The 27385-nt window shown below is 43.2% G+C and overlaps 2 protein-coding genes across 8 annotated transcripts in view; one reads left to right on the forward strand and one right to left on the reverse strand.

The window, feature by feature from the left end:
- The window catches only part of LOC102931983, a 35572-nt gene extending 26058 nt beyond the window's left edge, over nt 1-9514 (forward strand). Inside the window, exon 14 of the mRNA XM_043548551.1 lies at nt 339-9514. Coding sequence (XP_043404486.1) covers nt 339-463 — 125 coding nt within the window. The 3' untranslated portion in view covers nt 464-9514. The remainder of the gene's footprint in view (nt 1-338) is intronic.
- GATD1 (glutamine amidotransferase class 1 domain containing 1) lies at nt 9194-26595 on the reverse strand. Of its 7 annotated transcripts, none has more exons than XM_043548552.1 (8): nt 26387-26595; nt 24822-24898; nt 20905-21010; nt 19479-19586; nt 18713-18807; nt 13440-13533; nt 11463-11574; nt 9194-10141 (listed from the first exon to the last, which is right to left on the reverse strand). In XM_043548552.1, exons 1-8 carry the CDS (start codon nt 26481-26483, stop codon nt 10135-10137), a joined length of 696 nt encoding a protein of 231 aa, XP_043404487.1. In that variant the 5' UTR covers nt 26484-26595; the 3' UTR covers nt 9194-10134. The 7 variants fall into 7 exon arrangements, 5 of the variants coding, with proteins under 5 accessions (XP_043404487.1, XP_037755507.1, XP_037755504.1 ...); XM_037899579.2 differs by having other exon boundaries at nt 9194-10144; nt 26387-26591; XM_037899576.2 differs by lacking the exon at nt 26387-26595 and adding an exon at nt 25788-26107 and having other exon boundaries at nt 9194-10144.
- Nucleotides 26596-27385: the final 790 nt, after the last annotated feature.

Here is a 27385-nt window from a genome sequence, read left to right on the forward strand (position 1 = left end):
TAGAGATTTTTGAGTGCAGACAGCTGTCAGGTTGGGAGCAACACTTGAGTTATACCTCAAGCTAACACTGGTGCCTCACTTTCGTGAATACCACAATGCACCCCAAAATACCATTTGAACACTAGAGCTTGTTGGCAGCTTATTGGATTTTTGCATCTTCATGTTTCTTTTCGAGATAGAGACAGGGTATCAAAATAAACCAGTGGTTAGCACTTTGGTGTTTAGAAGATTTCACAGGGTGAAACAGCAGCTTCCAGCACTTAAAATCTCTGATGGTTCTCCCCTAGAGGCTCCTGAATACATTTATCACATCTGCCTCCTCTCCCTCCTCCCTGCAGGTACCAACTACACTGCCTTAGTGGTTGGGATAGTGCTGGGCTGCACAGTGGTGTGTGTCGTCTTTCTGCTGGTGAAGAAGTCCTTTGTGGGGGTGCCATACAGGAATGTATCCCTAAGAATATGAGACTATCACTGCAAAAGGCATTTAAGGAAGTCAGATGGTTGGGAAGATTACTGCACTTGAAGGACACAACTGAAAATTCCGAGAGAGAGCAACATCAAAGTTCGTGGGAATCCGATGCTGAGCAGATTGCTTATTGCAGCATTTCTGAGTTTGGTACAGGTACCACTGATGGCACTAAGTCCACAATCAAGTGGTGTATGGGTGCTTCTAGGATCCACTATGACACTGATTAAAGAAAGAATGTGGAAAACACCGGATACTTGTGACTTTTAGATGTGGTTTGCTTAAGGACTTGTCTTCACTGCAACAGATAGCTTAAGTTATTCCTCTGAAGTTCGCCTAGCTCAAGTAAGTGCAACCACACTGTGAAACAACACTCAAGCTACGGAGAAGATTGGATTAGCATCTAAATGAATTGTGCTAACTTGAGTTGCATCCCCAATGCATTGCTAGCTTGAGCAACAGACACACTAGAGCTTCAAACTACACCCAACGGACCAGCTAGCTAGGGTTTAAAGTATCACCTAACAAGCCAGAGATTTGTGTGTGTGGACAGCTGTCAGGTTGGGGGCAATACTTGAGTTATACCTCAAGCTAACACTGCCGTGAAGACAAACCTTCAGTCTTAACCTCTAAGAACTGATGACTTACAGGAAACGTCTTATATAAACAAGCTGCTCTCGAACTACAATCCAGGGCTTAGTGGTCTGGAGCACTTCCTGGTGGGCATGTAGTATTTTGAGTACCAAGTAGAACCAAGATTTAGCTGTTGGGAAGGAAGGTGCTTTATGAAAGATACTCCTTTCTGAAGTGATATGCTTAAGAAGAGTTGGAGAACCAATGGTGAAATTAACATGCAGGGCTACATAAGCTTATACAAAATACATGTAAGATTGGACCAAGGCAAGAAAGATCATCTTCAAAGCTGTTGGATTTTGCAGTGAGTTCAACGAGCACCTGCTCATTTTGGAAAGAAATCAGTGAGGCTCACTGATATCATTTATTTCTCTCTCTCACTCAAAAACTTTACAAGGCAGGCTTTTACAGAGAATATAGCTAGGTCTATTTTCATCCAGATTGATAAAGATTACAGTCATCCACTGACAATTTGATTTTTATTTGTAAATTGCTTTTCAGTAAGAGGATGAGAGCTAGGAACTCAGCGATGGATAAACCTTGCTAACATGGTTTTCCTCCCATCCCTATTGGTCCACCCTGCATGTTGTGTAGGGACTGAGGTATTATGAGTTGATCAGTTTGGGGATTTTCCCCCTTTTCTCCATGAGAACATTTTAAAAAATCAGAAGTTTTAAAAAACATCAACATACATATCAAGGGATCCATGATTGTATCAAAATGCAGAGAGAGAAAGAGAGAGAGAGAGTTATCAGCTGCAGAAAATATAAAACCAAGATACTCCAAGCCACAGGCTCGCAAAGGAAAGAGTGGGCAACTGCTTTGTCCATCACATATTCCATTTTTCAAGTGATGTGAATTCAGCTGTGCCACAGTGAGACAATTACACTAGCATGTGCTGCATCTACAGATTCCAGAGTCCCACCCTGACAGCATGAGCTACTTCATGTATACAGTATTGTCAGCCCTAGGGCCAACAGGTCGTCTAAAGGCAAGCCCATGTGGATGAGAATCAGGGTCAGGGTATTTTCTAGCTGTAGTCTGTTTATTGATAAAATGTACACAGGGTTCAGTTTCTTTGATGAGTGGTACGAACAAACCACACACAGATAGCACTCTTTTGCAGAAATCTCAAGTGAGCCACTCCAGCCCTGTACCAAGTTGCCGGCCTTCTGTTTCTCTTCACTCATTCCAACTGCTTACTCCCAGCCCCACCTCCACAGACAACGAGAATCTAACCTGAGTTCAGGGCTCCAGAAAATCTGTTAGCTCCAAACCTCTCAGCTGTAGCATCATGGGCTGGCCTTTGAGCCTGGACCATAAGCCCCACAATATTTCTCAATGACCCTCTGTCTGATTACCTGCTTGTATCCACCATTTCTATGAGGAACTTCTCAGGCCTTGTCTTCACGATGAAAAGGTGCATTCTTAATTTGAGTTAGCTAACTCAAGGTAAAATCCTCGAGAAGACAAGACACTCTGTAATTATTATTTGTATTACCATAGTGCCTAGGAGCCCTAATTATAGATCAGGACCCCATTGTGCCAGGTGCTGTACAAACAGAACAAAAAGACAGTCCCTCCCCACAAAGAGTTTACTAGCAAAATATAAGGCAAGAGACCACAAATGGGTAGAGAGACAGATGGGGGAGTATGAGGAAACAATGAGGCTATTCTGGTCAGTATGACAGGCAGGGGTATCAGCACACAAGTGGCCTACCCATTGTCAAGTCTTTTGTAAGCACCATGGTAAAGGACAGCTTTAAGGAGGGATTTGAGGGAGGATAATCAGTAACTTTGTGGATGTTTATGGGGAGTACTTCCCAAGTGTGAAGGCCGGCATGGAAGAAAGCAGAAGGTGCATCTGAAAAATTGTAGTAAGTGGGCAATGGAGGTTGGCATCATTGGCTAATCAAAGGAGTTGACATCTTGATTGTGATTAAAAGTGGATAGGTCTAGGGATAGGCCTAGAAAGTGAAGACAAGCAACTTCCGTTTCCTGTGATAGAGGGGGGACGGAGAGGCAATGGAGAGCTGAACAGAGAGGAGTGACACAGTCAAAGCAATAGGCTAGGAAAATGATTTTTACAGCAGCATTCTTTAACGTGACCTTCTTAGGTGGAAACTACAGACTGCCTTGCCTTTGCTAGCATTTTATCTCAAGTTAGTCAACTCAAGTTAACACACACCTTTTACTGTCGTGTGAAGACAAGGCCTCATGTCTCAACAATTCTTAATGACAAGCCATTACAGTATCTTAAGTCAATTGCTTCATGGAGTCAATATCTCTCCCTCAATTATTGAAACCTCCTGCTCCACGAGGGGGGAATCACACACCTCCAGTTCCCACAAATCACAGCTGGTAAGATCAGCTTCCTTACCCCTCCCTGTCATCCTGTCACCACCTTTTGTAATCCTTCCCTGGCCTCCCCTCCTCCACCATTTCAAATACGAAGTTCTTTAATCAAGGCTCGGCATTAACCTACCCCTTTTTATGCAGCCACCTCTCTCTCTAATTCTAGAGCTCTCCGTTACACCAATGCCAGCCTCAGTGCTCCATTTGTTTACTCCCACGACCAGTTCTCTGCCATGTCACCCTGTGCAGAGCACACTTCCTCAGCTGCTCTGTAAGGCCACTACACTCTATTTAAATTCTTCCTGAAGAGGCACTTCTAACGTACCACCTACAAGAAATAATCCAATTAAAAAGGGTTTAGGCAGAGAGGGCAGACTGGGAGAGTTTATAATTAAAATATAACCTGGGACTGTATTAAAGCATAGGGTAAAATTTTCAAAAGCACCAAAGTCCCATTTTCAAAAGTGACTTAGGCACTTGGGTGCCCCAGTGCCCAAAGCCTGGTCTATCCAGTCTTTGTAGTGGCATAACTATTCCAGTTAAGGGAGCGATTTTTTTTTTAACTGATATAGTTTCCTGTGATTCCAGTTTACTGGTACAACCTCGAGTGTGGCTGGAGTTATACCAGTATAAAAGTGCCTTATACCAGGAGAGCTTAAGCTATTCTCATACAGAAACAGCTATATTGGTATAAAGCTCCTCTATACCGGTCCGACTGTCTCCACACTAGAGAGCAGTACAACTTGTGGGTGTAGAGAAGCCCTGAGTCACTTTTTGAAAATGAACTTCAACTCTTAAGTGACTTGGGAGCTTTTGATAATTTTACCCATGGCCAATTCCCAGTTTGACCATTTCTCTCACCCTTCAGCATCATGTTAAATTGTAAACTCCTTGTGGCAGGGACAGTGCCTTCCTATATGTTTATATAGGGCCTAACATATTGGGAGACCAGTGTAGTACAAATGATAAATCAGAGAAAAGAGAACAGGAATTTTAAACAATTGATACAAGCATCTGGCAATGTTAGAGGGTGAAAGCTAAATGACTCATGATCCAGAAATGTACTTCCTGCAGGGTGACAATGCATTTATGAAATATAATGTCCGTATGAAAGAACCCCATCAGGGCTGTGTATTCACTGGGCATATTCCACACCTGTAGTAGCCAGAATTCTCTCATTATGGCCAGAATTCTAAAGCCACTTGATAACTAACCCCATACCAAATCCAAAGAAGCAATAAAATGGCTATGGAAGATTTCAGTTTTCTTCACCCCACAAAGGGCCAGTTACAGCGTTAGTAGATGTCTCAACTACCATTGCAGTGGAATCATAAAAGCTTCTTTGTTCAGGTGAGGCACTGCCTTGGCCAAAGGAAGTATCTGCTACATTTGCAGAGCTGCTACAATGTCTGCAGCTGTGTTTTACTATGCCATTAAGCCAAAAGAAAACTGGATTTTAAGAGGCATTACAAGTCTAAATTTAAACTGAGAAAAAGAAGGAAATACACACTGAAGGTTATTATGTAGTATCCACCTCTCAATTTGGTGAAGTCCAAGTGTAAGAACAAGACCCACTCTAAGAAATAAGAAAGCAAACAGCAGAAATGTTCAGAATGCGAGAGCCTTTTCTTTAGAGTGACACTGGCACGGTTTTATGACATTTTACAATATTAAAAGTACACTTGCCATTTGTGAAGCACAGGGACAAACTTGAGTCTCCACTGAGGGAAACTTGACACACATAATAAAGGTCTGCTTGGATGCGAGCGCTGAGATGCCTACTATGCATACTTCTCAATCTGCCAAGACCCAAACACAGAACAATACTCTGCATAACACAATGTGTGGCAGATTCAAAAAGGGACAAAAATTATTCAGACAGGAAACTTAAGATGTCATGGGATTTTTTTTTTAGCGACACTCTTTCCACAACCTCAGTTTCATGATTATTCATGTCTGATGTAAATACACTTTCAACAATAAAATGAGGCGGATGCCAAATTTGTGTGGAACATGATTAACTTTGGGACTAAATGAGTGACAGCTGAGAGATGCTCCAACAGCTGGGCACATAACAATGACTTAACCTTTCATTTTTTTCTCTGTGCCGGTACTTCAACTTTGTTTGCATTTAACTAATTTCAAAATGAAGGGAGTGTTAAACATGACAGTAGTTTTGGTGCCAAGATCATATATGCTTTTGAGAAGCAAATTCAAGAGACGTATTGAGGTTTTGAAAACATTTTCCAATAGTTCTTTGATTACGAAAACTGTAACTTTGAGACTATCAGCCAGTCCAGGGGCGAGGGGACTAGATAGCGTGTCATGAGACAGAAGCTGATTAAAAGTGACATCAGCTCTCTGTGCTCTGGCATGTGTGAGGGAGAGGAGGGGATAGATGGCACTAACTTTCGTAACAATGTTCACCCCAACGTACTTTAGTAATGCAATGATACAGGAGCCCCATTTCTATATAAATCAAATATATTTCACCGTCTGAAATCACTGCAATGTTCTCTCAGTCCAGGATTTCTTCCAAAATTTAAAAAAGTCTGAGGCAAACATTATCTACAACTTCCTTTGTAGAGTTACCTTTACCCCCTTTTCCATCCTGTTACCCCTTTCATTGCTCCACTCAGCAGAAACAAGTGTCCTTGCACTTTTATCCAGTGACCAAAGAACAGGAAGGCTCCTCCCAAAGCTAACATGCTCTCTGGACATGTTTTGTAAGACAGCCTGATATTCTTTCCACCCCAGTGTAGACACTCACTAGTGACAGGAGGGGTTCTTCCATCACTGTAGTAGTAAATCCACCTCCCTGAGAGGCAGTAACGAGGTTGATGGAAGAATTCTTCCGTCAACCTAGCACTGTCTACACTGGGCCATCCATCAGCTTAACTACATCCCTCAAGGGGTGTGAATTTTTCACACCCCTGAGCAATGTAGATGGGCCAACCTTTCTAGTGTAGACCAGCCCTGAGTTTAAACTGGTCACATTGTATGAAAACTATATTTTTTAAAAACAGCATCAGCTGTTCACTATTTGTCACTATAATTTCTAAGGCTGTCACTTGCTCATCCACCATGCACATTAGGGTGAGGGTTTCCTTTCAAAATCACTTACTTGCTTTGCTATTAGAAATCAGGTCACTAACAATCAGCCAATGTTCTTTTTTCATCAGACAGTGCAAACAGACATTATGCATCACCTATCAGGCCACTTCTTGCTAGGGCACGAAATGCCTACTACCTGTTTTGCAATAAAAATGGCTCCAATATGGGGACTATTTAGATCAGAAAGAAAAAGGGCACACAAGAGGTAATAATGAAAAATAAGGAAGACACCTCTTCATCTAGTCCCATCAAAAATATTAGGTAGTACATTTAACATATACATATTTTTTACAATGATTAACCTGGAAAACTTCCTTGTACAGGTGCATACAAGGTTTAGTAGATAGTCACAAAGGCAAAAGAAATACATAAGCAGTTACAACAGAAAGTGTTATGATGGAGAGTTACCTTTTTAATACTTTGAACTCATCTAGCATCTTCAATCCAAGGGTCACCAAACACATTGCCAATTAGGAATCAAGCCTCAGCACTCCCATGAGATGGCAACAAGTCCCTTGTTCCAGATGGGGAATGGAGATGTTAATAAGTTTGCACAAAATCAGGTAGGAAGCCCAAGGCACAGCTTGAAATAGAACCAGTTTATTACCCAAATCCAATCAAAAACTATTTTGAATTAAATTATGTTTCACTTTCTGCTTTCAAAACCACAAGTTATTGCCATCACACTTGTAGTTCAAGCTGCCATTGGGGAAAAAATAGTACTTGGGACTCTAATTTTGGGTGAAATCAGCCTTGGTGAAATTACAAGTCTCCTCTCCTGGCCCCTAAATTTTTCAATTCAGAAAAATAAAAGCAGAAAAGATTGGCAGTCTTGAGAGCAACTTTCAGTTTCCTGCCCTTGGAGAACTAGATTTCTCTCAACTGCTTTTAAATGGGGGTGGGGGAATGAAGGAAGAGGCAGGAATATGGACTATCAAAGCTGGGAACATTCTAGAGAGAGATGGGAGGCAGCGTAGGCTGGCGCAGTATTTCTCAAACTTGTTTGATCGCGCCCTTCTTTGTGTCTGTAGTAGTTTATGCCCCCTCTTCTCACCACACAAGTATACAATACACATATCGATAAAAAAAACCACCACCACCACCCCTAACATGCAGCTCTCGTTTAAATATTAAAAGCATTAAAGGTTTGATCCAAACAGAGCCAACGATCCATTGTAATAAGAGCAAAAGCAAAACAGCGATTGTGGTCGATGCTTACAATGAAACGTGCATGCCGTGTTGTAGCAAACAGATTAACATACAGATGGCAACGACTTTGTATAATAAAAGGTTAACAGAAATCCATCAATATGCACAGCGCCATCTGAGGAACTATGATGTCTGGAGGAATCAGCTTTGCTAGTTATTCACTGCTGTGGGTAAAATGTGCACAGTAAATTTTTTTCCCCACGAAAGCTGCTCATGCACACCCCCCTCCTAGGGGCCCGCCTCCCAGTTTTAGAACCTCTGGTCTAGTGGATAGGGCTTTGTCTGTTTTGTCTATTTAGACTGTAAATTCTTTGGGGCAGAACCTATCTCTTGCTCTGTGAGAGTATGTCACCCGGCACAGTGGGGCCCCAATCTCAGTCCTGGTCTATTCTGCAGAGTTAGGTAGACTCAAAACAGCTGACGATGACCTATGTAAACATCTACACTAAAATTTCGCTCCCACAGACATAACTGGCCTGCTACATCAACTTAACTCGACCTTCACGAGAGGCGTAGAGTCAATGTTGATGTAGTTAGGCTGACACAGTGTGAATGTAGACACTGCGTTGCTTACATCGACTGTTGCTGGCTTTCAGAAGCTGTCCCACACGGATAGTTCAATTGGTGCAAGTGCTGCTGGTGAGGACATGCACCGCTGACATAAGTAGCAAAGTGTAAACATGCACAAGTGATATAATTACTACAACGACTGTATGCTGATGTAATTTAGGTCGGCTTAATTTTGTAGTCTAGACATGGCCTCTCTCTGAGCCTCTACTTGCTACTGAAATAGATGTTCCACATCATTTCACTGGATGGTCCACTGAAACTGCAGCTGAGACGTATGTTCTGGCAGCAGAGAAAAAACTAAAAGAAAATCCTTGACAGGAGGTGACAGGGATGAAGATTTAACCAACATTTCCATCACAAGTGCAAATCTGAAAACAGGGATTCAGTTTATAACACAGCCAGAAATCCTAGAAACCCCATGGCAAATTATTTAAGCTCACACAGCAGTTTTGAGAGGAAGTAGAGCTAATAAACATTTCCCCTCAGAAAAGGGAACGAGGCTGGTCTGCCAGATGACTATGATTACAGCATCTGATGCTCCCTTTAAGGAAAAACATAACCAGGAGAAACTTACGAGTTAGGCTCCCTAGAGAATACTGCAGAAAAGGGTGGTCTCAATTTCAGTCATGAAAAAAAAAAAAAAAAAGCCACCCATGAATGCATCCACCTTCCGGCAACAGCTTTCGCATAGTTAGGACTAAGGTGGAGGGAAAACCCTTCTTTGTGGTCTGACTGTCCCCTTTCATTTTTTAAATGGATGGAAAGGAACAAATGATATGCTCAATATGAAATGCAAAGAGAATGAGTCATTGATCTGCTAAGAAACTACATACAGGATGAAATCTATTTGGTCCAAGTAAATTCATTTTTACTTCTGTAATAAAATTATTTCCAAGAACAGACAATTGCACTGTATTTGCCAGAGATCAATATTTCTAACAATCCAAACAATACAAATTCATCATACATGCTGCACACAACAGTACTGCAAAGGACTTTTTAGAGGGTCCTTTAAAACAATCTTTGAGCAGATTTTTTACAGAAGTGCACAATGAGAAAAGAGCACATTATGTCAATGGTATCGCCAAGGTGAGCTGCTTCAGACTCAGTTGTTCAGTTGCACTCATGCAGGATTTATCTAAGCATTTTCCTTTATATCTCAAATTTGTCATACTTTCAAAAATCCATTTAGAGAGTCTGGAGCCAACTTTATGACTCGTTGGACAGAGGGCTAGAATAGATTTCAAACTGCAATTCAATGCAGCATTAATTGTGGAGTTTGAGATCTGAACCACAGGCACCAGCTGATAAATGAATGGACCTAAATTGAGAGTATTCCAGAACTGTTTTGCTATGGAGCTGAATTACCAGGTTCCCAACTAAGGGCTGACATTATATCGCCCTAGAGTGGGGTCTCCTTGTGCTAAAGGGCGGAGAAGTGTTGGTATTATAAATATAAATGCTCTTTTTAGGATGTTTTCCCATGTAAAATGTAGAAACTTCTTTTTTCAAGGGCAGGGGGGAGAAATTCTGAAAGAAAAGTTTCACTACCAGAAAGTGAAGTGAGACTATTTCAGGATCATCTTTAAGGAGTGATACACGTAAATGCTTTCTTGTTCACAAGCTTTATCCACTCTGCACGTACATTGGTACTGCCTCTTCATGATCACAGAGTCAACAGAAGTGCTGATGGCCCTCTCCATCCGCAAGACATCCCATTCACAGACAAGAAAGTCTTCAGTCTCTCTGGCTCTTCATCCATCCCAGCTACAAGGAGGCCTGCTCCTTCATTTCCTGCTGAATGAAACACATCCAACAGCATGACATGGCTAGCTAGCTCACAGCTGGAAAGAACTTCTCACCAATATTCACCTAATCCCACTCAGATTTTTCTTATTTGCCGTCTTTCATATTGGCAAATCCAAGAAACAAATTAAACCACCAACCTATTAACAACAAATATCTGAAATCTGTTCATTCCTACTATACAAAATATATGGAGTTGCCCAAATACTAACTTATCATAGCTCAAAGTGTACTAAGTGTGACAGATATTGCAATCCCATGCAGTATTTTGCAGGACATTGTAGTAAATTTACAAATCGTTTATGCATGATTGTGTTCTACTCCTACAGAAACTAAGAACAGTGGGTGGTGATTTAGTGGAGTCACTGAGACTAAACTGTAGAAAAGTACTGCCCCCATGGTGGTTTGCATATATTGGTTCATGATGAGTTTTCCAGAGACTAAGAGACAAAGAAATGGCTTTTGGTATAAAAGGATGAGCTTGAACCAACACTGGGTTTCTTTCTGATTCAGCAAATGGACAGGAGCTTCTCTCTGTGGGGAACCCCCAACCCTTGTGAAAGGATTGGAATGATTTTGGTCTACAAGGGTCCCTGGGTGACTCCTGGTATGTTTAAATCTGTGTATTGTTTTTATTATGTTTTGACTGTAATGCTTTTACCTTAATAATAAAGGTGCTTGCTTAGCAAGAGCTGAGTGGTAATTTCTAATTGCTGTCAATACACTGTTCATAGCCCTCAGAGAGAAAGCAAAGCACAGGTGTTGGCTTTTAGACATACTGGCTAGCTCGTGATATCACAGTGTCAGGCGGGGGAGCTATGCAGCCTTAAAACCCCCTGGTCAGAAGGCAGTGGTACAAGGGTCCCTGCCCAGACACAAGTGGCACCTGGAAATGCGATACCCAACTGGGAGCTCCTGGAGCAGACCATGGGGGGTGAGGGTGGGGGGAGAAGAATACAAGTGATGTTCCCCTGAAACTGAGACACTAAGAATTTACACATAAAAGATTAATTTATCCTAATGAAAAGACTGAGTGATCCCAAATTCCATATTTCCCTTTATCAGTCTGTGTGTGTAGCTGTGCATTTCAAACCCAATAATTTTAAAGTCAAAAATGCTGTTAGTAAAATTAAAAGACACAAGAGACAAAACATGTAGTTAAGCAAATTGCCATTTAAAAAGACTCGTACTTCTCCTGTTATATCAGAAAAATGGTCTTCTTTGTGGCACTATTCAGAGTTATTCCTGAAACGTAAATATTTCTGGTCAAAGAATCCATTCCCATGGTGCTTTACGCATATTTCCTCACCTGCCATTGCAGAGAAGAATAAGGTTCTGGACAGCTACAACAGTGGAATTCTCATTCTGTCCTGTAACAAGGTGCCTGTCCAGAACTACGTGTACAGCATCTGGCTTGCTGGCTGAATCAGAGAAAAATATTCAAATACTGATGTCAGTGGACACTGCTTCATACATCCAATGAGACTGCAGTACAGAGGTTAACTATTTCAAACAGACATAGTGTTTGGTGACTAACTGATATGCTGAGCTGTTTACAAGGTAGAGATAAACCTGACCCTACCATCAAAGCTTCCTGAGGATTTCAACAAGAATTCCCTGCATGGAATGATTGTCAGATTGGCCCTTTATTTGTACCAGTCCTCTATCAAGTTCCCTATGTATTTCACAAGGCTATCCTGGGAAACAAATTCTGAAGTGCATTTCTTTAAACTTCTATTCACCCATGCAATGCATTATAAATACTCCTCATGTAAGAAACCAAGGTTAGCAATCACTGCCTTACAAAGAGCCTGCAATGATACAGATTTTCTGTCCAGTGAAAATACCCTGATATACTGGTATTCACTACTAACATGTTGGTATTTCACCAACCACTTTGGTCTTTTGTCCTTGATCAAACTTTTTAAAGTACTATTTTATGAAATTCCATTAACCTGTCATTCTTTTTCTGTATTCCACCCCCTACCTGACAACTGATGATGATAATCCAAATGCGTGGATAGGAATAAATGGCTTATCTCGGAACATACTCATCCTGCTGCTCAATCCACTCAGTAAAAGCTTCAGCCAAATCTGTATGACATCACAAGTAATCACCATGGAAGTGACTGTGACATCAGATGCTGGAATATCATTACTGAACTAATCTGGAAGAGGCAGCTAATTAGAAAGGGGAAAGCTGCTATTTAAACACACAAAAAGCTTGATTAGCAGCAGTAATGGAAAAGAAAAATAACCAAATTGTACATGGCAGTTCAAAGAGACATTGGCATTTCTTTTTTTCTTGTTAAAGAGTGCACGCAGTGTTTGTTCTTTAAGGGTCGGTCACTGTTTCCATTACAAATCCCTTTTGTACAATTTCTAACTCAGCTGTGTCAACTGCATCAGCCCAAAGCCTGGCAGTTTTGTTTACAAATAAACCCAGTGGCATAAATATTGTGGGTTTTTCAATTATTTTTCATGTATAGAGTTCAAAAAATTATACCGCTCTCTCTCCTGCTTCTTCCCTAGTTTCAGATACCAAAGGTGAATGTGACAGATACTTAATTGTAACAGAGGACTGGAACCTTCTACAGTGTATTATTTCATTCTCCCCATGGATCTTGGGTATAACAATAAATATGGCATATTCAGCAAAATGAAACACTCTTCTGAGCCTTCAGCAATAACGAAGCAGAATAACAGCATTCAAGATAGAGTGGCAGACTCAGCTCAGAATTTTTTGTGTTAATGCATTTTGGTGCTCACAAATTACAGAAGTTGAGGCTTTGCAACTGAAAGTCAAATTGTTACATTGCAATTCACAAAAACATTACTTGGAAAAAAGACTAGTATTATTTAATGATCAAAACTGATTTTGTATTTTGTTCAAAGACAGCCCACAAGCAACAAATCAAAACAGTCAATAAACCAATTTTATACATAACTAAGCTTGAATAATGTAAACTGGACCCAAGATCAGAGGTGTGTTAATAGGGCTGTGTAGGTGGATGCTATGGTACTAACTTTCCTGTGCAGTCACATAGGGCTCTGTCACAATCCAGCCTGCTAGATATTACTACTAACGTTGGTAAGTAATTTGTATTTTAAAACATATATAACTTTCCAGGGTCTTTTAGCATGTGTTGCATTGTAATTTAACAGAGTGTAACAGAGCACATTCTGTAACGGTCCTTCTCACATGTGTGGCAAAGGAATAAAAGCTATTTCACCACCACCAATCATTCATAAGACATGAAGGGCTAACAATCAGAAAGTGACGTACCACTAAAGGTAGCTCCAGAATCTTTCACAAAGTCCTCCACAATAATGGACAAACTGGCAAAACTGGGCTGCCTTATCAGCTCATACACAGAGGGCTGAAAAACAGGAGAATGAGATAAGTCTGCTTAGCTTTTACATAAGATAGATCCAAGCAAAACCAATGAGGAAAATATTCTGTCACAATCTATTCTTCTACCCACTTCCTTCTTCCAAAAATTTTAATAAAAACATGCAACTGAAGTTATTTTTGGAGTACTTAAAAAAAACCCCCAAAATATCCAATTGGCTACAGATATCCAAATTAGGGCGCAAACTGAAAATTCTCATGGGAGTCAATCTCAGTCTGCATAGGAAGGTTAAGCACACAAGTACCTCATAGTGGCACTAACAGTACATGACTAAGAAGTTGGGGCTTCTATTTTAGGATTTGGTGCTGGCACCATCTGAGAACTTCACACTTAATTAGAATAGCAAAGCAATGTCCCTAGAGGATGTCCTGGGTTTTTCTGCTTTTCTTCCTTTCTCTGATTCTGCAGTCTCTGCAAATCTTAAATAATGAGAGGTGAAAACAGTCTTCCAGTGTCAGGGAAGGAGTAGAACATCATGCCCAGAAACCAGGAGAGAAGCTTCTGAGAAAACAATAGCTGACTGAGAACTGCATTATACCAATGCACCCTCATGCTCTGTAATTATAAATATAATTCCACTTAATTAAATTTCCAATCGATTACTTTCAAGTTGTTTTGCAATAATGGTAACAGCAAGCTCTCTCTGATAAAAGTTTGTTACTTGACCTCCATCAGCATTAAATCCAGCATAATCACCTACATGAAGATATAAGCAAAGCTTTGTACCCACAAAGCATGATAAGTCGGAATGGAATTACAGACTCTGTTTTGTAAAAAGCTAGAAATGCTTGGAGCCATTTTATAGCTACAGTGAAATTCTCCACTAGGATGTTTAGCTGGGATTCTGTAATTCTGGCTAAAAGGCATTGAACACCACCTCATGATTTGGAACACCACAAAGCATGGTGCTATTCCAACCTGACACATTGTACATTACATCTGCTTGCTTACTCACACGGGTGTTAGTTTTCCTATCGTTTTGTATCTTAATGGAACCCACATGAGAATATTTTTGAAACCTAGAACTTCATAAAGTTAAAACAAATACACCACACTAACGAGAAGGTAACCCACTATGGGCAGGCAGGTATATTAACAATTCTCAAACCATGACATTGGGGGTCACAGAACCAATCCAAGACCTCAGTGCAAATGTCAGAAAAATTACCTTTCAAATAAAGCACAGCCTGACCTTCAGTTCCTTATTCACACTCAACCATTCATGCATACAAAATCATCACACATAAGACATTTTTTCTTAAATGAAAAACCTAGATTATTGGACATGCCCTTTTGCCCTGTCCCATGAGCGATCTACCTTCTGTTAGCTACTGCTGTGGCACTTTTACCTGCAGTGCTGGCTAAAGGGATGTAAAAAGATACCTCTCCACTGTGCTGCTTTTGGGGTCCGCCCATTCAACCATGATATAAAGGAACTTCCCACTTCTCCATTCACACAAGAGCATGATACTGACAACTAATTTAACAGCAGAAAATATATGCCTGGATCCAGTAAACATGCAAGAGATTAAGCCCACTGAAATGTCACCTAGTCATGATCTCCATACCGCAGAGCCCAGTTACTTGGATTCCGTGCAGGACACGGTGTTTGTGTCTGATTGCACATTTCAGTGTACAACTGCATCATCAATTTAAACAAATCCGCATCTTTAATGACCATAACTAGGCCACAATGCACATATTACATTAAAAGTATCAGCATATGCTGTGATATCAAATATATATGCACAAGGAGTCTGTGTTACACCTTCTGTGGAAACCATAACTTTAAATTTCCTGACTCTGAGTGTAAATTTTCAACTACAAAAGTTGCATTAAGAATGTTTATTATGCATTTTATTGATATTATTATTTATTTACTGTATGTAAGGGAGCAGTATGACTGCTCAGACCTCCGGTACGAAACTGCAGAAAACCCTGAGTGTCTCTGGATTAAGTTTAGAAGTGTGAGCATCAAGAGTGATGTAGTGGTGGGAGTCTGCTATAGACCACCAGACCAGGGGGATGAGGTGGATGAGGCTTTCTTCCAGCAACTCGCAGAAGCTACTAGATCGCACGCCCTGGTTCTCATGGGTGACTTTAATTTTCCTGATATTTGCTGGGAGAGCAATACAGCGGTGCATAGACAATCCAGGAAGTTTTTGGAAAGCGTAGGGGACAATTTCCTGGTGCAAGTGCTAGACGAGCCAACTAGGGGGGGAGCTTTTCTTGACCTGCTGCTCGCAAACAGGGAAGAATTAGTGGGGGAAGCAAAAGTGGACGGGAATCTGGGAGGCAGTGACCATGAGTTGGTTGAGTTCAGGATCCTGACACAGGGAAGAAAGGTAAGCAGGAGGATACGGACCCTGGACTTCAGGAAAGCAGACTTCGACTCCCTCAGGGAGCGGATGGGTAGGATCCCCTGGGGGACTAACATGAAGGGGAAAGGAGTCCAGGAGAGCTGGCTGTATTTCAAGGAATCCCTGTTGAGGTTACAGGGACAAACCATCCCGATGAGTCGAAAGAATAGTAAATATGGCAGGCGACCAGCTTGGCTTAACGGTGAAATCCTAGCGGATCTTAAACATAAAAAAGAAGCTTGCAAGAAGTGGAAGGTTGGACATATGACCAGGGAAGAGTATAAAAATATTGCTCGGGCATGTAGGAATGAAATCAGGAGGGCCAAATCGCACCTGGAGCTGCAGCTAGCAAGAGATGTCAAGAGTAACAAGAAGGGTTTCTTCAGGTATGTTGGCAACAAGAAGAAAGCCAAGGAAAGTGTGGGCCCCTTACTGAATGAGGGAGGCAACCTAGTGACAGAGGATGTGGAAAAAGCTAATGTGCTCAATGCTTTTTTTGCCTCTGTCTTCACTAACAAGGACAGCTCCCAGACTGCTGCGCTGGGCATCACAACATGGGGAGTAGATGGCCAGCCCTCTGTGGAGAAAGAGGTGGTTAGGGACTATTTAGAAAAGCTGGACGTGCACAAGTCCATGGGGCCGGACGAGTTGCATCCGAGAGTGCTAAAGGAATTGGCGGATGTGATTGCAGAGCCATTGGCCATTATCTTTGAAAACTCGTGGCGAACGGGGGAAGTCCCGGATGACTGGAAAAAGGCTAATGTAGTGCCAATCTTTAAAAAAGGGAAGAAGGAGGATCCTGGGAACTACAGGCCAGTCAACCTCACCTCAGTCCCCGGAAAAATCATGGAGCAGGTCCTCAAGGAATCAATCCTGAAGCACTTATACGAGAGGAAAGTGATCAGGAACAGTCAGCATGGATTCACCAAGGGTAGGTCATGCCTGACTAATCTAATCGCCTTCTATGATGAGATTACTGGTTCTGTGGATGAAGGGAAAGCAGTGGATGTATTGTTTCTTGACTTTAGCAAAGCTTTTGACACGGTCTCCCACAGTATTCTTGTCAGCAAGTTAAAGAAGTATGGGCTGGATGAATGCACTATAAGGTGGGTAGAAAGTTGGCTAGATTGTCGGGCTCAACGGGTAGTGATCAATGGCTCCATGTCTAGTTTGCAGCCGGTGTCAAGTGGAGTGCCCCAGGGGTCGGTCCTGGGGCTGGTTTTGTTCAATATTTTCATAAATGATCTGGAGGATGGTGTGGATTGCACTCTCAGCAAATTTGCGGATGATACTAAACTGGGAGGAGTGGTAGATATGCTGGAGGGCAGGGATAGGATACAGAGGGACCTAGACAAATTGGAGGATTGGGCCAAAAGAAATCTGATGAAGTTCAATAAGGATAAGTGCAGGGTCCTGCACTTAGGACGGAAGAACCCAATGCACCGCTACAGAATAGGGACCGAATGGCTAGGCAGCAGTTCTGCGGAAAAGGACCTAGGGGTTACAGTGGACGAGAAGCTGGATATGAGTCAGCAGTGTGCCCTTGTTGCCAAGAAGGCCAATGGCATTTTGGGATGTATAAGTAGGGGCACAGCGAGCAGATCGAGGGACGTGATCGTTCCCCTCTATTCGACATTGGTGAGGCCTCATCTGGAGTAGTGTGTCCAGTTTTGGGCCCCACACTACAAGAAGGATGTGGATAAATTGGAGAGAGTCCAGCGAAGAGCAACAAAAATGATTAGGGATCTGGAACACATGACTTATGAGGAGAGGCTGAGGGAACTGGGATTGTTTAGTCTGCAGAAGAGAAGAATGAGGGGGGATTTGATAGCTGCTTTCAACTACCTGAGAGGTGGTTCCAGAGAGGATGGTTCTAGACTATTCTCAGTGGTAGAAGAGGACAGGACAAGGAGTAATGGTCTCAAGTTGCAGTGGGGGAGGTTTAGGTTGGATATTAGGAAAAACTTTTTCACTAGGAGGGTGGTGAAACACTGGAATGCGTTACCTAGGGAGGTGGTAGAATCTCCTTCCTTGGAAGTTTTTAAGGTCAGGATTGACAAAGCCCTGGCTGGGATGATTTGATTGGGGATTGGTCCTGCTTTGAGCAGGGGGTTGGACTAGATGACCTCCTGAGGTCCCTTCCAACCCTGACATTCTATGATTCTGTGATAAATGAGTATAGATCCTGCATAAATCCATGACAGTCTGTGGGTGATCTGAGACATTACAGCCTAACGGCACAACAGGATAAGAGATCAATAGCAGCAGCCTGAGTTTGAATTTCTTTTAGTTTGTACAAATAGCTCTTTTCTGAGTTAGATTCCTTTAACATTTAAAAATCATTCACAGAAATAAGATTCACAAGCAGTGTTATGGCACCAAATTGAATAACCATAGTATCTAGGGACGTTTAAAGCCATGAACTATCAGCCAGACACACTATGGCAAATTTGTTTAGAGGTTTTATCACCTTCATTTGGTATTTATAAAATACTGAGACTGACAGCACTGACCAGAGCAAGGCTGAATTGCAGCAGAGCCCTCGTATGCAGTCTTGGGCCCCTACACAGCTCACCATCCTGGCCTACAGCACCCTTTGCCAATGACAGTCCTTCAGCTCTTGAATAACACACTGTTGAACTTCTCAGATTGATTATTTTGATTTGGACGAAAGTCTCTTAAGACCTAGGATGACGCCAAAATCCCTGGCACTAACACACTAAATTACACTGCCCCATGCACAGTGAAATCCTCACTTTGGGAGAAGTTTGCTTCACGGTACCTACCCCTGTCAGGCTGTATCCCTGAAATACCCAGGATTTATCCTCATTTGTGGCACAGCATAAAGCAGCAACTCCATGTCCCACAGCACAAATAGGCTCTAAAAAACAAACAGAATTAAGAAACTAATTTAATTATAAATATCCTGAAAGTTACAACAGCCAAAATAATATCCTTTAAGTTACTGTATATTACCTTTCTGAAAATAATGTTATGAGGCATTGTTTGCATTGACTCTGGCTTTACTGTTTTCTCTGTGCACCAATTTACAAGATTAGGGCCCAATCCTTCAGAGTTACACCTGTGCTTAACACAGGTAGTTCCAACAGGACTATTCACACTCAAGTGCTTAAATTAAAGCACACATGCGATTCTTTGCAGGATCAGGATCTTACTGAAGAGGACTCTATAATACTGTGTAACTGGCTATGAACTAAGAGTTCCATCTGACTCACAGGGAGCATCACTCCAGTTTTGGACATTGGTAAGGCAGAGGAATTCTCTTCTCTCTCTCAAAAGATCTTATTTTTAATCTCTTTCCACAAGGAAGGTTTTGTTATTTTTTAAAGTTCTGATGCTGCTGCACTCTTCCAGCTGTGTAAATAATTTGAAGTTTGCTAGCCACATCACCACTTCTTCCATTACAATGCCTACAAGTGTTCACTGCAAGATAAATAGACTTTTGTATGGACCAGCAATGAAGTAATGAATTACGTACAGACTCTGGATTTTATTAAAACAAAATAAAGATCCCCAATAGGGTTTACCTACTGTTCTCATTGCTGAAGTGCTGCAATATCCTAGCTAGGTATCCACTGTTTGCAAGGTCAGTCAAAGCCCCAGGACAGTTAGGAATCAACAGGGCATGGTATCTAGCACCTAGTCAGGAAGAGAGAATAATACAAGTTTGGACTATAAACATTAACGGGCAAAAGTATCTGAGCATGATTTCTTTTCAAAATTTATTTGACAAAGCAAAAAATACTCCACAAAAGAAGTCAGTCACATACTACAATATGTAAAAAAACAAACCAAAGAAATTAAATAAAAATAAAATATCTATTATAAAGTCCAGCGCTCAGGAAGGAGAAAGCTATATTGTGGTATATAGGCCTACAAAGATCAGAAGCTTCTAAAGAGATATTCCTAACAAGCGAAAGATTTACCATTCTTCCTTCTACCATAGCAGAAGCCTTTTAATCAACCCCACAGTTAACAGTATGCCTAGTTTAGTATACCCTTTCTCCAGGAGCAAATGTATCTCGCCAAAATATTGGCTTTTTATCAGTCTAACATTTTGACTGCTTGCTCATGACATGCTAGGAAAAACATTAAGATGCAAAAAAAAACCCCACCCACCTCTGTTTAAGAGCGAGAATTTTTTAGCACAACTTTGATTCAATCAAGGGAAAGACATCTCAAGCCTAATGCTTCTTCCCAAAATCCACTAGGGAGTAGAGGCCCACTGCAATACCTAGACAGGCCCCACATCTTGGCTGAAATGCATGGCAAAATCCATGATAAGACAGACAAATTCAAGCTCCTGGTCCTCATTTCCAACGAGGCTCTGCCCCATCTCACTGCTTCCCTACATCAGTTCCTCAGTCTGACTTTACAGCCCCTCATGCTCCTTCCACAGTGTATGAGCTTCTCTTCTTACTGATCCTTTTGACTTCTTTGCCCACTCCTGACTTTACACCTTCTTTCATGAACAACCCTATCATTTAGCATACGATAAGCCTTTTCCCACTCTTCCTTAATAAATTTTCTTAAGACCCAGTTCATCTAGCTACAACACACTCAGTAATTTTCCTGTATTCTACTGGATTGCATCCACATGCCTTGCTATTGTAAGTGCTTGGGGGAAGGTACTCTGTTAGGCATATTCTGCCTGAACAGTGCTCAGTACATGTCAATAAAAACAGAAGAAAATACATTTTATAGTTGCATCTCGTCCTGTAGTTTTTGTCTCAGTGATTACTTACGCTGTCTGTTTGGAACAGATGATGCAGCTTCTCCAGGAAACTGTAAGGGGGAATAGCCTGAGCAATTAGGGTGGGAAGACAACAGTGATGCCCATTATGCAAACAGACAGACTCCAAAAACATTACTTTTTTTGCTCTCTTCTTCCAAAAGGTTTAACAGTCAGAAGCATTTGTTTTCACAATATAGAGGGGAAGACATGTAAGATACTCACCATCAATTGACTCCAACTTGGCAGGATTTGCATAAGATTTCATACGGAAGTCCTGTATCCAACGCATGTTGCTCTCATTCACATCAACAAAGTCAATTAACTTCCCCTAGTTGAATCATTGTTCAAAGACAGTGGTTAATCTCAGTGCACAGTTTTTTGTCTAGTTTGTTTCTAAGTGTGGAGTTTCTTTTTTTTACAGGGACTTTAGTGCTCATTGCAACCAAAAGTTCTCTCTTTGTCCACAGAAAAGGTATTTCTCTCTCCAAGATGACTTAATCCTGAAATCAAGAAGCCATATCTAACATGAGGTCTACACTCAGAGATGAAAGTAGGCCAGTATTGTATACCGGTAAGAAGCCGATACCGGCGTTTACGCAGCCACAGCAGCGCTTTAACATCGCTGCCCCTTTTGCCCCTACCAGCAGGGCCACCAACGGGAGGTGGGGGGGGGGGGGGGAGGGCAAAAGGGGCAGCTGCCCCAGGACCGGCGATTTAAAAGGGCCCAGGGCTCCCAGTCACTGCCGCTGCTACCGTGGCAGTGGCTGGAGCCCCGGGTGGCACAGCCTTGGCAGCAGAGATGGGCTAGCTGGGCGAGGCTGACCCCCAGCCCTGCCCCTTCTGCCTGAGGCCCCACCCCTTCCATGGGCCCCATACTGGTAAGAATTTAATATTACTTTCACCCCTGTCTGAACTACCTTTGTTGGAACAGATGTGTCTGTCAGGAGTGCTATGCCAGCAAAAGCCTCTAGTATAGACATGTTTTTGCCAGTATTGTTTATTTTGCTCAGGGTGGCTGAAATAAGCTATACTGGCAAAACCTGGTATACTGGCAAAGTATTATTAGTGTAGACCTGGCCTCTATTTGAGAAGAGGATATTTCATCTTCCAGGGCCCAGTTAATCCCTGGCCTTTTAGAGGCACAAATTAGAGCACTGTTTAGTGCCAAACTGTGAGGCAGATTTATGTGACCTATTAGAAATGAACTTGTTTCAGTAATAAAATGGTAATAATTTTCAGTCACTTCTATCCTGGACAGGATTTTAACTGGTGATACAGAGACAAAGGCCTCTCCCAGTACTATGTCTGTATATTTGTCAATTTGACAAATTATGTGAATTTTTCCATGAAAAGTCTTTTTCACTCTATTCTGCCTATTACAGAACTAAAACTCTTCCATGAATTTCTACACAATTGGGTCTTTTTAATTTTTGTAGTGAGTCATATTTATATGCTTTTAAAACTATTGGAAAATTATGTTTAAACTACAATTGTACATGTTGCATTTGTTTGTTGTGAGGAAGCCACAACAAGCAACTAGACTTAACTACTAATCTCTCAAGAGTGATGTCAGAAATTTGAATTCCAGTCTGTTAGAAACAGAGAAAATATCAAACATTTGTCAGATGGTAATTTTTAAGCTGTTAGCCTGCAGTAAATTTGAACTACTGACCCAGAGGTGAGCAGATTTACTTCCTAGTATCAATCTCCTGACGCATGTAGTTATCCATTTTGATGTATTTTACGGTAAACCCATCTAGAAATTTCTGAAAAACTTGCTAATCAAAATAAGTTATATGAATACAAAATTTTTAAATAAGCCCAAAGGATATTACATGAGTTTCAACTATCCACTCCAGGTTTTGCTTGATGAGCAAGGTAAACATAGCACAGGGATGGAACAGTACTGGGGAAAGTGTCCCTTTAGTTTAATATTAATCAGTTCTGTGTTATTAGTTTTTATATATGCATTTAGAGATAGTTGGATCAGCACATTTTATTTTGGTTTAATTGTTTGTATCTGAGACAATAAGACAAAAATTTCAGTGCAGAATGAAAGTGAGTCATTTTCTTACTAACTTTGCAGGAAAGCAACTTTTCATTGTTTGCAACTGAACGGAAGTGTTACATTGGTACTTTTTTTGCCACACTAAATGTAAAAGTTGCTTATTTGTCCTTTTATGATCCATTTGAGTGGGTACTTTGCAATCAATCACATGCATGTTTGTTTTTCCAATAATTCACACAACTGAGCTAGGGAAATATTAGACTGAATATCAGAACTTAAGGCCTTGCTCCTGTGCAGGCATACACAATGTTTTTATTAAAGGTTTTAACACCTTAAATGAAAGTGAAGAATCTTTAACAAAGACGTCCTTTAACTTCAATGACTAACATGGTCAAAGTGTTAGCAAAAAACACAAAGGGTCAGATTTTCTGTAGGAATTCCAATCTCTCTGGCTGTTTTCCAGATGGCACAGATCTGACAACTGAGAATTCCTCTGTTGCACAGGAACTCTCAGCTGGTGCAAACCTGGTATACCTGCCTCCTATGCTAAACACAAACACACACACACACACTCACTCACTCCTGTCGCCCCAGGATAGGGACAGAAGCAGAGGAGCATAGCCAGAGCTGGTTATCATATGGCTATACCCAGCTGGGTTAGTAAACACTGTGGACTATTGCCAGGTGATGCAAGTTAGAGCTGCCGTTGCTCTAAGTTACACCAGGACAGGCACAGTTCAACCCTGAGAATCAGGGAGATGCAACAGGCTCCCTGAGGGCTTCCCCTGGCTGTACCAAGCAGAAACTAGGTGCAGCAGAGAATCTGGGTCAAACAGTTTTTTAAAGTTTGATAAAAACCCCTTCCCATTTCTATTGCTCAATTTTTACTATCTTGATTCTTATGATGTCATCATTTTCCTAGTTCTCTAGTCAGAATCTTCCAGAGTAGGAAAGACCAAAATGTCATACACAAAACAAGCAACAAAAGGTTTTGTTGGGGTTTTTTGAGGGGATGAGAAGGGGAGAAGGAAGTTGACTTTTCAAACCTCCCTTATACAACATAAAGAAGCAAAAGAGAACACAATCTCTATGTTTTTTCCCTTTGTAAATCCCCTTTAAAATTCTTGCAGTATTTCAGGAAACATCCTTTAGAACAGCGATGGACAAACTTTTTGGCTCAAGGGCCACATCTGGGTATGGAAATTGTATGGCAAGCCATGAATGCTTGTGAAATTGGGGGCTGGGGTGCGGAAGGGGGTGAGGGCTACAGTTGGCGATGCGGGCTCCGGGGTGGGGCTGGGGAGTACAGGAGGGTGCTCCGAGCTGGGGCAGAGGGGGTCGGAGGACAGGAGGGGGATCAGGGCTGGGGCAGAGGGTTGGAGCGCAGGAGGGAGTCAGGGGTGCAGGCTCCAGGTGGCGCTTACCTCAAGCAGCTCCCAGAAGCAGTGGCATGTCCCCCCTCTGACTCCTATGCGGAGATGCGGCAAAGCAGCTCTGCGCACTGCCCCGTCCGCAGGTGCCATCCCTGCAGCTCCCATTGGCCGTGGTTCCCAGCCACTGGGAGCTGCGGGGGCAGCATTTGGGGCAGGGGCAGTGTGCAGAGCCCCCTGGCTGCCCCTACACATAGGCGCCACAGGGGGGACATGCCGCTGCTTTCAGCAGCCACGCGGAGAGGGGCAAGCCCCCAACCCCGCTCCGCGGCTGAAGCGGGGCAAGCCCTGGACTCTGCTCCCCGGCTGGAGCTCGAGGGCCAGATTAAAATGTCCAGAGGGCCGGATGCAGCCCCCGGGCCGTAGTTTGCCCACCCCTGCTTTAGAACGTAAAAATCAAAAGGACTTTATAATTATTATTAAATAAGAACTGCAATACAGAATCTCTTCAAGTGTACCAGCATACAACCTTACACTTATGCATAGTTTACTTCTATGCACATGAGTATTCTCACTGAAGTTAAGCATGTATGTAAGAGTTTACAGATGAAGGCCCTTGATCTTTAAAGATTATTAGAATTCTCTCAACGAAGGGTTACCATACGTTTTCATTATTACTAGTTTATACATTAATGCAGGACTGGTTGTTTTCAGATCATCATAGTATGTACTGATGTCAATTTCTGTTCTCTCACACTTACCCCTGGAGTGGCAACTTGTAGATTAAAAGCAGCACTAGCCAGTGTAAAAGAATGAAGGAAGGATTGGGCAGACACACCTGGAAAATAGAGTTGGACAACTTAAAGAAAGAATCATCATACCTTAAACCCAGCTACACTGTACATATTTCACCAACTAGCATTAAATGAATCTTCGGGTCACTTAAAAGCTCCCATGGCCTAGGGGCATTTTTAAAAACGCAAGGAGAAGATAATGCATCATACTTTCACACTCTATATTTGATGTTAGTATTTTAATAACAGCATTAGAAAACGTAATGCTTTGAAAAACAGGAACAGTACAGGCAGAGTCAGTGTTCACGGAATTAGAGAGAGCAGCAAAATCCGAAGTCCCACACCAATGAAAAATTAGTTGAAACAGTCTCCAAAAAAGGAACAGCACTGACTGTGCCATCTTCAGAAATTTCTAAAAGAATGACTCCCCGGCATCTGATGTAGCAGGATAAAGAACTATGGGAAAGGATCATGCCTGTACACGTACTTCTAATTATAGAAATCTTAAGTTCTGCTCAGAGCAAGTTCTAGACAGTGAAGTATTTTTACAATCTGCATCAGCACAGTAGCTGAGCCTTTCACAAACTTTAATGAACTCAGGTATAGCTCACCTTCAGAGAGGTTCCAATAAGCTTCTTTCACAGACTAAAACAATGAGGAGTCCTTGTGGCACTTTAGAGACTAACAAAATTATTTGAGCATAAGCTTTCGTAGGCTAAAACCCACTTCATCAGATGCATGAAGTGAAAAATACAGTAGGTAGGTATAAATATACAGCACGTGAAAAGATGGGTGTTGCCTTACCAAGTGGGGGGTCAGTACTAACGAGGCCAATTGAATCAGGGTGGATCCGGTCATACAGCATGTCTGACCCAGCCGATTATTGAACCCATCTCATGAGCCTTATTTCAGCACCTGAACTACCAGACCAACCTTCCTCTGAAGCATTAGCGTCGTTCCTGTCTTTCTTCTGCTGGAAGCGATTCATACAAATCGCTCTCCAATCAGGCTGCGTGGGCAAGCTCAGTTTGCCAGCCAGGTCTACCACCCAGCATCTCCATTTACTCCCGGACAGCCTGGATCCCATCATGAACGCAAGGTGGGGGGCTTGGGGGCTGGCCCAGACCCCGCCGCTGCCCCTGCCCCCATCCCAGCGCAGCGCGGGGACAGCGAGCGCCGCGGGTTCCCCTGGGCAAGTAGCCCACGGGCCACACTCGCCAGCGCCCTGGAGGCGCTTTCCGGGCTGGGAAGGAGGCGGCAGAGCGGGCCCGGGCCCGGGCCCGGGCCCGGGCCCTGACCCCCCCCCCCCCCCCCCCGCCCCTCGCAGCAGGGCGCCCCTGCTCCGGCCGATCTCGCGGCCAAGGCGGGCGGGCCAGAGGCGGGTTCCGCGGCGGGGCTGAAGGAGGCCGGGGCAGAGCAAACCGGCGTCGGCGCGGCCCCCCCCTCCGCAGGGGCGGCCCAGCTCTCGGTCCCCTTCCGGGGCCGCGGCGCGGGGGCCCAGTGGGGCAGGGGCGGCCCGGGCCGTGACTCACCCCCGGAGGCCGCGCTGGCGATGATGAGGCAGGCGGGCTTGCCGGGCCGCTCCGACATGGCGCTGGCGGGGCCCGGCGGCGGCGGCTGCCTCCTCATGCGGACGGGCCCGGGCGACGGCCCCAGCGGCGGTTGCCGGGCCGCACCGCGCAGGCGCCGCGGCGGCTGCACCCGTTAGGGGAGGGGGAGGGGCCTCGCTCGGCTCCGCACGGCTGTTCCCGCCCCCGTCAGCGCCCGGGCCCACGGGGCAGCGGGGCGGGGCCGAGAGGGGGTGTCATTGGCCGGGGGGGGGAGGGAGATAAGAGGGTGTCATTGGCAGGGTTTTGTGGGGCTTGGGCAGGGGGAGCTGTGGCCTAAGGTGTGGGGGCCATACAGAGGCGGGAGCCCCTTGCCATAGTGAGCCCCACTCACAATGGACGTGTCACAGCAGCTCCTCATTCAAGTGAACCTTTACTCACACACACACACACACCGTACATCACTGCACAACTCTGGTTCAGCCCCAGAGCAGGGGCAGCCTGTGCGCTCAGAGGTTGGGGTCCTGGGGGGGAACAAAAACCCAGTGAGCATGTAATTAATGAGGACAGTAGCCTAATGCAAACACGCTAGGGGACAAAATTAAGGCTGCACAACGATAATCTTAATTTTGGCAGGTTTCAGAGTAGCAGCCGTGTTAGTCTGTATCCGCAAAAAGAAAAGGAGGACTTGTGGCACCTTAGAGACTAGCCAGTTTATAAATTTGTTAGTCTCTAAGGTGCCACAAGTCCTCCTTTTCTTAATTTTGGCATTTCCCAACTTCAGGGGCTCGATTTTGCAACTTTAATGTTCTTTTTAAGTGGGGCTGTTCTTGTTTTGTTTGTTATGTAATTTCCTGGGTTTTAAAAAAGCAAAGTGAAAAAACAGTAACTCCATCCTGTAGAATCCATGCCCCATGGCTCCTTGTCCCAGTCTCCCCCCAGCTGCCCTTCCTGGGCCTCTTGTTCCAGTCCTTCCACACCTCA

The sequence above is a fragment of the Chelonia mydas genome, chromosome 6 (assembly GCF_015237465.2).
Source record: "Chelonia mydas isolate rCheMyd1 chromosome 6, rCheMyd1.pri.v2, whole genome shotgun sequence".
In the NCBI taxonomy this organism is placed as follows: domain Eukaryota; kingdom Metazoa; phylum Chordata; order Testudines; family Cheloniidae; genus Chelonia; species Chelonia mydas.